Consider the following 12,056-nt stretch of genomic DNA (forward strand, 5'->3'; position numbering starts at 1 on the left):
ACCTCGTAATGTTAGAAGTAAACTCTTTTATAAAGTATATTGTGTCATTTCAGCTAAATGTTGTGATAGTTTCGCAACTATATATAAATGTAAGAAAGTCATTAGTCTACTTTCAGAACACTTTATAGATAAACGTAAATATAGTATATTCATGTATACTGGCCCGGCTCAAGGGAGGGGTAGGATGGGCTACAGCCCAAGGTCCACTCATTCTTGAGGGCCAAAACATTTAAGGAAAAAAAATATTATGTATATATAATATTTCTTTTGAGAAATGGTTTAACTAAATGCAAATGGTTGAGTGGAAAAACTTTCTTTTGTTCCAACTGCTTGTTTTTTTCTTAAAAAAAAGTCTAGGCCCCATTTTTTTTAAAACAAAAATGACTGCCCCATTTTTAGTCCCAAAACACACATGCTTTGCCCAACATATTTACTTATTTTTCCGATGTTGATTAACTATTTGCGTTTTCTTTTTGTTTATTGTATCGTACTTTTGTTTTGTGATCGACCTGAACCGTTTTCCCATCTAGCTCATAATTTTACCATTAGCCATTTAAATCGTTATTGCTATTAAGAACGATATAGTAGAGAGTATGGATTAAAAGGAACTGATCAAGAGCTTTACTTTCAAAAATGATGTGAGGTTCACGATCCATTTAAGTAACTAAATTAAATTATTTTGTTATAATACTTTTATATTGTGTACTATTATCACGATTATTTAAATTATATGGGGATTATTGAGTATATATATTTAAAGACCCAACTTTTTTACAAGCCCTGGGCCCATAAAATTTAAGGAATTTTTGAAGACGGCCCTGAATGTATATCACCAATAGTATGTATATCACCAATAGTATAAACACTTACTAGGAAATATTAACACTTACTGATTCACGTGTAACTCATTTGTAATATCAACACTTATTGATTCATATGTAACTCGATCTTTTGTAATATTAGGCTACCGATATAAATTAATATTGCGTTTGTAATATTCAACCTATGGCTGTAGTGAAGATGCTAGCTACTATCATTCACATATTCTACTTTGTGATAAATATATATATAGTTGATACGTAATTAGGATGTATGTATCTTACATATATTTCTTTCTTTGTTAATTAAGTACATCCAATAAATTACTCTAGGTGAGTTGGAACCCACCCAGCATATATCATGTGATAATATTTTGAAACTTGCTTACACTTTTGATGCCTTCGTTGCACCACCATGCATGTTTGAACTTGTTGACTTTTCCTACACTTTTGACTATATATCTCTATACGCGTATATGGTTGGCCTCCAATATGACTATAAGTACCCTTGTTGTGCATGCCTACTATCCTCATCAACGCATTACGTATTTAGCCAGCTTATAGATCAATCATACATAAAGCAATATATATAATTTCTGATATTATATAGCCATGAATGATAAAACGCCTATCTTGCTATTTTTCTTGCTAGCCACACTCACCTCCTTGGCACTAGGCCAAGGCACCCGCGTTGGCTTCTACCGAACCACCTGTCCAAGGGTCGAGTCCATAGTCCAGTCTGCGGTTCAGTCCGGTGTCAGATCAAACCCAAGAATCGCACCAGGAATACTGAGGATGTTCTTCCATGACTGCTTTGTCAATGGCTGCGATGCATCCATTCTAATCGACGGTCCGTCATCAGAAAAGACTGCGGTGCCTAATGTCCCCTTGAGAGGCTTTGAAGTTATTGATGCGGCAAAGTCACAGCTTGAAGCTGCTTGTCCAGGGGTCGTCTCTTGTGCCGACATTCTTGCACTTGCTGCCCGTGATTCTGTAGTCCTGGTAATTCACTAAATTTATTTTATTTTATTTTTTGCATTATGCATCTTGCTTAATAATTTGTTACTTAAACCTGTTTATGGGTATATATGATTCAGAGTGGTGGACCGAGATGGGAAGTGCCATTAGGACGTCGAGATGGATTGGTTTCACAAGTATCTGATACCGCAAATTTACCCGCCTTTAATGATCCAATTAGTGTCCAAATCAGTAAGTTTGCGGACAAAGGATTAAACACTCAAGATCTTGTTACACTTGTTGGTAAGTACTAAATTAAAGTTACCTAGCTAGCTAATTAAAAGAAAGAATTAAAATATATCATTGATCATAACAACTAAACTATATTAACTGATGATGTAACTAATAAATTTGTGTTTGTTTTTCAGGTGGTCACACAATAGGAACAGCAGGCTGTGCAACATTCAGTTATAGGCTATACAACTTCAACGGCACCAACCAACCCGACCCGGATATCAACCCGGCATTCCTTCCCCAGCTTCGATCACTTTGCCCGAACGGCGGGGATGGGACCGTGCGTGTGGGCTTAGACACGGGCAGCGTCAACCGCTTCGACAACTCATACTTTTCAAACTTGAGGAACGGAAGGGGAGTTCTTGAGTCTGATGCAAAGCTATGGAGTGATCCAACAACACAAAGGTTCGTACAACGGTTCCTGGGGATTAGAGGGCTTCTCGGGTTGAGATTCGACGTGGAGTTCGGAAGGTCCATGGTGAAGATGGGTAACATTGAGCTTAAAACTGGAACTCAAGGCCAAATCCGAAGCCTCTGTACTGCTACCAATTGATGTTTTAAGTATCAAGAAAGTTATTATCAATTGTTGATATTTATTTTGTTATCAATATTAAAGAAATGATCATAGTATTAAATTAATTCAAGTATTCATTCAACATTACTATTGCTCAACGTATACCATGCAATGCAGCGTTGTTATTATCAGCTTAATTAACGTCAAATGTTAATTAATTAGCATGTCCACCAAGTGTAGTATTTTATTCCTCCTAAATCAAATTTGATATTTTATATTAATTATAATTTTAGTAATAGTATAGTATTAGGAATTTAGGATGATTTAAGTTCAGGCGTTTGGAGTCCATAGAAATATTGTAGAATCTCAACGACAATCATCTTAAGATTTATAAGATTATTCATAACAACAAACATTCATAAACCGCCATATAATAGCCACACAATATTCCAAACTTTTCTCAAAAACCTACAATTTTTCTAAAAAAAAAAAACCTTGACAAACCTTAATTGTGAAACATTAACTCATATTTTCAATTTGTTGTTACAATTAATTAATATGTTGTTAGTTTGTTACAATAAATAAACTAAGTTGCGCAATAACTTTTTATACTATTTTTAAGTATAGTAATAGAAATTAAAACAATAGTCAAAGTAGCTATCATCAATACTCAATTCACTAAATTTATATTCATTACAAGAATACCACTATTTGTACGTATAAATTAGTTGTGAATCTATCTATCTATAATATATATAAATGAAAACATAAAAATCTTATGTGTCGCGATGTGGTCACTCCCCCCTTTTTTGGAGTCACCAGATTTGTTTTATTTTTAAATAGAGGCTTCTCATGCATTTGACCCGAATTCACGGGTATGGGTCTTATCAAACCCAGATATTTTTTAAACTGGTTATTATATCTCATTAAATTAAAAACTAATCTCACCAAATGTTTGATATAAAAATCCTATAAAGTATGGATATATTAAAATTAATATCTGATTTATTTAAAAAAAGATATATATTAATTATAATTAAAAAACCAATTTTATAGTAAAAAACATAAGCAGGTCTTGGGTCTCATCAAACTCATATAGCTTTTAAACCGGGTTATAGCATCTCATTTATTTGTGAAACCATTTATTATCAAACCATAACTATATTATAAACTTTCATACAATAAAAAAATAAAAATTCAAAAAATAAATAAATATTAGAAACAAAATAAAACAACCCCATAATACCAGGGATAAAATCTAGTTTAATATTTATATGCTCATCTAGTCATCTGGCTAAAAAAATTAAAATAATTGAAAACAGTTAACTTGTATATGTAAACAATAGTGATTGAATAATAATAATAATAATAATAATAATAATAATAATAATAATAATATGTTTTCTCTTTGATTAATTAGTTGGTTGAGTTCACCATATATATACAAATTAAACAAATACTTTCTATATGGAGTAAGAGTGTTTGACGTTTGAGTTTAGACCGTGTCTTACCTTTGAAAATTGAAACAATCACATGAATCTTTCCTTTCAATTAGTCGTTGGTTAATTAAGCATGTCGACCAAGTATACTCTTCATGGATATATTTGGCATTAAAATGTTTAACTTATTCCTAGCTATGTATACTTCAAAATTTAGCTTTATATATATCTTTAGGTATCGTTAGCGTTGTGCATGGTTCATTTTGGGTCGGGATTGGACTAAAACCAAACCAAAAACCAGAACTTCGTATTTGTATTTTTGAAACCGTTTGTTTTTGAATTTTTGAAACCGTTTGTTTTTCGATTTTCATTTTGGTTACAGTTTTTCGATTTTTGCCATCTAAGCTTGAAAACTTTAGGCCAAAAAAAAAAGTTGGCCGAAAATATTGAATTTAAGTATAAATAATTTTATTAATTAGTAACTAATTTATTATTATCCAAAAATATTTGAGTTACTCATTTATTAAAAGTCTTATAGATTATTAATATCAAAAAACACAAATATAGAAATTCGGTCCGATTCGCTTCCTTATTTTGTTTTTTTAATTAAATGCAAAACCAACACTGAACCGTAAAGTCCGGTTTTTACAAATACGTAAAATCAAACCGATGGTCTTTGTCTCGGTTCGGTTTTTTTGTTTTGGATTTTTGGTTTTGGATCGGTCAAGAAACCGAGGTAACGTTTGGTATGCATGAATAAAATGTTAAATGAAATGGATTATTGTGAGGGAATGAAAAAAATGTTGTTTGGTTAGTCAATGCAATGGAAATATGAAATCAACGATTACACAAAAAATGTTATTCCATTAAAACCATTTCATTCCTCTTTTATTTTATTTTCTCGACGCTATCACCTGACCACCACCGCCACCACCATCGCCGCCGACTGTTGCCGCCACCACCACCACCACCACATCGTCCGCCATTTTATTTATTTATTTATTTTTTTGCTAAAAAGAGTTTATTTGAAGGTAGAGGTATATTTGTCATAGTGGTTGACTTTGGGATGATTATATCATGTATGTCTTGGAATGGCCAAATCTGTTACAATTACAGCATTGAGTACCCTTAGAACATGAGTGGTTATAAAGCCCGTGTTTCAGGTATTATGCGCCACGTGTCGCATAGTCAGAGTTATGGTTTTTTATAAAACATGATGCAGTCATAAAGCCCCACCACCAGGCATTATGCGTCACGTGACACCCAGTCACTATTAATATTATTTGTTTTTTTTAAATAATAATTCATTTAAATAATTAAATATAAAATTAAAAAGTACATTAAAATTAAAAAAATACATTAAACTCATAAATAAAAACAATCGGTTTCAACTGAGCGTCAAGATGGTGATTCTATTCAACTCAATCGGTTTCATTGCAGGACCGAAACAAAAACAAAACAAAACAAAACAAAACAGAAGCAAAATTGGCATTCGATCGGTCTCTGACACGTTTGTTACGATATCGAAACAAAAACAAAATTGACATTCGATCGGGTTTTCGTTAACCACCAAGACACCAACTCAACACCCACCAAGACAACAACCCAATATTTCTTTTTGTTAACATCCTCCTGGGAACACACACACCAACCAAAACTCTTCCATTTCATTCCAAAACCAAATCAGAAACCAAATACTCACGCGGCAGCCGCCTCCTCCTCCGCCGCAAGCTCGAAGCCAAATCAGAAAACAAAGTCTCCTTCCACCGCCTTCTCCTCCGCCGCAAGCTCGAAGCCAAATCAGAAAACAAGGTCTCCTTCCACCGCCAACTCCTCTGCCGCAGCCGCTGCTAGAGTTACTCACCGTCGGTGTCAACGGTAACCCATCTCCAGAAACCCTTCCACAACTCTCAACGGTAACCACCCACCCCCAACGGATAGTTTTTTTTATTTTTGAGCCAGATCTCACATTATATACAAAACGCTTCAAAAAAACCCCAAAACGCCGAGGGGGGGCGGTGTGCCCCCGGCGTTATGCTCCAAAGCGCCGGCGTTATCGAGCCATTACGGATGGTCTTAGGTCGGTCTTGACTTCGTCTTATGCATCCACCTTTGAATGAACCCCTCCCACAACCTCTACTGCCACTTGCAGTATCCCATTCTGAACAACTTGTAAAGCTTGTTCATCTAACTTCTATGGTGTTTTATTTGCTGATCTGCAATTTAATCTTTCCTCTTCAGTGTAAAGATCCAATCAGCTTAACATGAGTGAGAAGAGACAGATCATAGGCCACTTCTATGGTTGGCACAACACAATCAAACTTAGGAGTTAAACTCCTAAGTATCTTCTCCAACACTTTCAGATCTTCTATGGTCTCTTTCCATATGATCTCTGTTGACTCACTATCCCCATCACCCTGCAGAAATAGTCACCGATCATCTCTCATTCATTCATCTGTAGTTTTTCAAACTCCAGCAGACCGTCCTTAGAGCATCCACAACAACAAACCTTCACAAACCACCACATCATCGTCACATCATATTCCAAACTTTTCTCAAAAACCTTACTTTTTTCCACAACAACAAACCACTACAAACCTATTAAAAAATTATTAAAGTTATATACATATAATGTGTGTATATATATATGCATGTGAGATAGAAAGAGAGAGTGAATATGCACTTAAAGTTTGTTTCAAGTTTGTAGGAGCAAACTTTCTTCTAAAGGACCTTTCTCCACAATGGTGGACTTGGCTTTTCTCGAGTTTGCCGCCCGTCACGTTGATTCGGACCTACGGAGATGGAGCTTGTTGTGGATGCTCTCCTAGAGTATTACCTCATTCACCTAAGAGTCTCCTTGGAACTCTACACAGAGTATCTCGTGTTTCTTTAGCGGCATTGACTGCTATTATGCGACAGAAAAGATTATCATGAACTCCTTGTTGGATAAGGGCCATGGCTCTTGCATCTTTCTTCTTTTCCTCTCGTAGCCCAGCTTCCTTACATTGATCCCACAGTTCTTGAGATCTGAGAATGGTCCTCATCCTTATAGTCCAATATTCGTATCCTTCACCTTTGATTATTGGAATCACTTGTGGGGTCGTTGGGGCTCTAGACTTATCAGCCATTGAATGTAGCAGGTTTATAATAATTGGATTATGAAGGCTAGATATGAATTACCAAAGCTGTGACACCAATATGTTGGTATTTCGAACTAGGCAATGAATGTAAAACAAGGTAAATAAACAAATAATTGTTTGAATAATAGAAAATAGAGAATTGTCGCGTACATGTAACTGAATTAATCACAAAGCTGCTTAATAGAAAATAACAATAACTGACTTACTAGTCTTATGCATAAAACCAGGACAACCGGTGACTAACGACTGCTTATTCAGACTTCAAAGTTTAACATAACAAACTGCACATGCACACTCCATACAAAGCCATAATACCGTAAAGTTTGAGTTACAATTTCAACAATTCTAAGTTAATCCTTTGACCCAAATGCGTAGTAGTGAGTTGTCGAACACATGATAAATAATCATGTATGCTTGTATTGATTGTAAATGAGAACTTACAAAGAAGCTTTAAAAGGTCCTTGCAAGTGCTTTGCTATATAAGATTTTTAAGTATGTTGTGGAATTAATGAGCAAATTAGACTAGCCATGTCCTATTCATATCTACCGGTAAAGTGTTGGTCCAGATGGTTCTAAGCTTGACACATCTATATTGTTATGTATATGAATCTAGTCTAATATCTCTTAACAATTAAGATCTGAAGATATCTAGAGACTAGGCAGTCCTCCTTGAGTGTTCATGATTTCTCTGTACTTGGACCAGATCCATGTTGTGTGGAGCGATCTATAACTCCAACCAACCCTTGATTTGTCTATATCGGCCTAGAAAGTTTAGATTATGAAACCAATAATTAGAATTTGAGCGGGTCGTGACACTATGGACCATATTCTAATGCCAGAGCACTTTAGTCTCTTGTCTTGAGGTCTTGGAATTTCTATTTTCTCACAAATTACCGGAACCACTTCCAAATATATCAAGGTTAGTTATATCGAATATAATGAGCATGAAAAATAAGAATATCTTTCACTTGAAGAAAATCATCTAAAATATTTAAAACAATTCCCGATTAACAATTCAATCTTTGATCTTATTTCATATAAAAAACAAATCACAACATATTTCAACGCAAGTACATTCTATTAACAACTTCTGAATTGTGTTAAACCGGCCAACCAACTTACCAACATTCTCATTAGTTGGTTGCAGTACATACGCTACGAATTTCACCTTGTCTCCCTGTTTTCACATCAATATTACCCATCTTTACCATCGCTCTTCCAAACTCTGCGTTGAATCTCGATCCAGTTTGCCCTCTTCCTCCCAAAAACCTTTGTACAAACCTCTTTGTCCTCCGATCACTCCATAGTTTTGCATCAGATTCAATAACCCCCCGCCCATTCCTCACATTTTCATAGAATGAATTGCCGAAGCTATTACTGCTTCCTGTATCAAGGGCTACACGCCTTAATGCATCACCACCGTTGGGGCAAAGTGCTCGGAGTTGTGGTAGGAATCCTTGGTTTATATCAGGGTCGGGTCCATTGGTATTGTTAAAGTTATACAACCTGTAGCTGAATAATGCACAAGCTGCTGTTCCAATTGTGTGTCCCCCTGGTAAACAAAATATAACAATTTAGTTAATAAATAAGGCAATAACATTTTGTGTAGTAGTTACATAAGGTGCAATTTTTGTGTTCATCTTACCCACAAGAGTAACGAGATCTTGAGTGCTTAGACCTTTATCAGCAAATTTACTAATTTGTACGCTGATAGGGTCGTTAAAGGCAGGCAAGTTTGCAGTATCCGATGCTTGTGAAACCAAACCATCTCTACGTCCTAATGGTACCTGCCAACTACGCCCGCCGGTCTACAAGAACATGTAATAAAAATGATTGAAGACGATGGCCTAGCGTATAACTACAATTTGTTAATGTACAAACACTTACCAGGACCACAGAATCATGGGCAGCTAGGGCAACAATATCCGCACATGAGACCACTCCAGGGCAGGTGGTTTCAAGCTGGGACTTGGCAGCATCAATAACATCAAAGCCTCTCAAGAGAGAGTTTGGCCCTGCTGTCTTCTCGGTTGATGTTCTGTTAATTAGTATAGATGCATCACAACCATTAACAAAGCAATCATGGAAGAACATCCTTAACAAACCAGGTGCTATTGTTGGGTTGGTTCGGACCACAGACTGAACTGCTGACTGAACAATGGATTCGGCTCTGGGGCAGGTGGACCTATAGAAGCCAACTCGAGTGCCTCCGCCACCACCACGATTGCCTTGGCCTATTGCCAAGGTTGCCAGTGTGGCCAATAGGAGAACCAATAAGGCAACCGTTTTGCTAACTGCCATCATTAGTAATGAATAACAAAGAGTGTTAGAGGTGTTTTTTTGAAAATGAGATGGTGATGTTGTGACATGTTAGGGAGGTATTTATAGGATCATTATGTATGAATTAATGCCAACCATTTGTGTTTATAAAAGAAGTCATATTCAAACTCAACATGATGCATGTGCAAGGAAGCTAGCATGCAGAAAGACAAACTTGAAACTTTTAAAAACATGTTGGATATGATTATATGAATCACGGACACAGCTGTACTTTAAAGACAGTTTCAATAGTCAAAATTAACGAACTATCACTGTTTATATAAACTCTTTTAAATTGTATGTCATCTGAAAGGCATCAAAGATGATGAATTGAAAAGTCGACTTTCATTATCTACAACAAGCCAAGTCGAAGGAACACACCGATCCAGTGAAAGAATTAACGCATGTTTATATTGGTTTAGGTAGCGCTAAAATTATTAATAAAGAAAATAGTTGCATTCAAAACACAGTTGCTTGTAAAACTACCTAAGCGTTCATGCGAGGATTCGTAGTTTTTTTTGTTTTAGGATGGATAAATATGTTACACTTCTATAAGGATTGATCTCATATTGACACCCTAACCGGCTTACCATCCGGCCAAAATGAGAATGTCAGGAACTCAGGATTCGTTGTGTTACGTAATGTGAAGCTCAAAAAGCTATAGAATAAAAATTAGAAATACAATTATATGTTTAGTTGAAGCCGTCAAAAACGTGTATACATGATGGCTAATTTTAATATTGTCTGAAAGAATAAAGGGTCGATTCACGGGTTAAGCATCTCAAACAAGTTTATGTATATCTAGCCAAATTAACAGCTTGTTAAATATATTTTTATTAAGCAGTGCAAGTGCCCACTATCATTGCCCATGGAGACAAGCATTATCCAATTTCAATATTAAAAAAACAATAATTTTAAGAGTTAAGGGTTAATATCGTTTTTATCCATGAGGTTTGCTCAGATTGTTCGTTTCAGTATAAAAGAATTTTTTTTTCTTTTACAGTTCAGTAATTTTGTTTTTCACCCTATTTTCAATTGTTGACTTTACAATATTAATTAATTATGTTCACTTTCCTGTGTGCCACTCACATAAAGGTAATTTTGTAAATTTGAAATTATAATTTACGTCTTGTTTAGTCAATGGTCATCGCAAGGTTCCTTTATAACCCGGCTTTTATATATAACAAGCTTACAAATTCTAGCAACTTGAGAGCTAGTGTACCCTCTTGATTAGGAATGTGCACGGTTTTGTTTGGGTTCGATTTTTAGCTAAAAACGTAATTAAACCAAAACTTGGATTTTGATTTTGATTTTAGTTTTTCAGTTTTGTTGTTTGAGCTTAAAATTTTAAACAACAGAAATTAGACCAACCCAAATCATTTTGTTAATAAATAACTAATTGATAATTACTATAGATTTGCTCATGTTAGTAACGGTTATTTGACAACGTTTGCAAAAGTTTGGGATGGTTTCCTATTACAAAAGTTTAGAATTAAAAAAAGAGAAGAAGAAGAAATACGAACATAAATCATTTGCTTTCTTTACGTATGGGAGTAATAATAATAACGTTGAAAGCAACTGTGATTGGCGGGTGCATTAGAACTTCTGGGCCATTGGACCACAAACCGAAGTAAACAAACATATGAAACGTAAACGGGCCTGCTTAAACTCAAAATTACCACACAATCCTTTTCTATTAAAAAATCATTAACTGAATCTCGTTGTCATAATCAATATAAATCATTGATCAATCTAATCAACGGTTATATATATATGAGGAGGATTATTTTGGTAACCATTGTGAGTTTTAAGAGCTTTAAAAACTCAATTTTGAACCACATATTTAATTAAATGGTATGAAATATGTGGCTGAGATTAAATTTAATTAAAAAATAAATGAGAGAAAATAAGTATTTTTTATAATTACACAAATTTAAACGTTAGTTACACATGTGTAAAAGGTCGATTCGGTGTGTAAAAAAATACCGTAATTTTTTGTACATCACTTACACTTACGTATTACACATGTGTAAAAAAAATTCCAAAAAAAAATTGTTACGTTGAGTTCTTTCTAGTTCTTAAAACTAAAAGTGGTTATCAAAAGAAATCAATCCATATATATATATATATATATATATATATATATATATATATATATAGAATAATGTTATAATAAGAAGTAAATTTTTCCTAAAAAGTGTTTTTTCACCATTAAATCTAATAAAACACACCGCGCAATAAACACACTTTCCATATCCACTATCAGATCAACATATCTAACGCACCAGATTATTTCTTACACTTCTTAGACACACTCCACTTCTTATTTTAACCTCACCCTGATATATATATATATATATATATATATATATATATATATATAGGGTAAGGATCCTAAGAGAACTCTTTGTAAATTGAGAACTTTGAGAACCATTTTGGGCCACTAAAAACACATTTAAAAAAATCACAAAACAAAAAATAATAAAAATTTTAAAAAAGTAAAAAAAATCAAAATTCTTATATTTCATTCCGGTTCATTAAAAAAATAAAAAATAAATAAAAAAACGTCATATTA

At 34.3% G+C, this 12,056-nt stretch overlaps 2 protein-coding genes across 2 annotated transcripts; one reads left to right on the forward strand and one right to left on the reverse strand.

Annotated features, from left to right (window-relative positions):
* Positions 1-1,354: 1,354 nt before the first annotated feature.
* LOC143537899 (peroxidase N1-like) lies at positions 1,355-2,651 on the forward strand. Its single transcript, XM_077031561.1, has 3 exons — positions 1,355-1,820; positions 1,916-2,078; positions 2,204-2,651. Exons 1-3 carry the CDS (start codon positions 1,431-1,433, stop codon positions 2,620-2,622), a joined length of 972 nt encoding a protein of 323 aa, XP_076887676.1. The 5' UTR covers positions 1,355-1,430; the 3' UTR covers positions 2,623-2,651.
* A 5,266-nt stretch (positions 2,652-7,917) lies between these two features.
* LOC143537941 (peroxidase N1-like) lies at positions 7,918-9,532 on the reverse strand (the record flags this gene model as incomplete). The annotated part of the gene is made up of 3 exons (XM_077031604.1): positions 7,918-8,714; positions 8,808-8,970; positions 9,050-9,532. Coding segments are annotated over 3 exons (1,065 nt in total), but the record flags the coding sequence as incomplete, so codon positions are not given.
* Between the last annotated feature and the right edge of the window lie 2,524 nt (positions 9,533-12,056).

The sequence above is a fragment of the Bidens hawaiensis genome, unplaced genomic scaffold, assembly GCF_021521415.1.
Source record: "Bidens hawaiensis isolate Kalapana, Puna unplaced genomic scaffold, B.hawaiensis_p1.1 tig00011436_1, whole genome shotgun sequence".
In the NCBI taxonomy this organism is placed as follows: Eukaryota; Viridiplantae; Streptophyta; class Magnoliopsida; order Asterales; family Asteraceae; genus Bidens; species Bidens hawaiensis.

Bases quoted from the DNA above. Each gene is read 5' to 3' on its own strand.
- LOC143537899 (XM_077031561.1), top strand. From the start codon at position 1,431: ATGAATGATAAAACGCCTATCTTGCTATTTTTCTTGCTAGCCACACTC. The intron at 1,821-1,915 runs GTAATTCACTAA...TATATGATTCAG, and splicing joins CCCGTGATTCTGTAGTCCTG to AGTGGTGGACCGAGATGGGA. The intron at 2,079-2,203 runs GTAAGTACTAAA...TTTGTTTTTCAG, and splicing joins AGATCTTGTTACACTTGTTG to GTGGTCACACAATAGGAACA.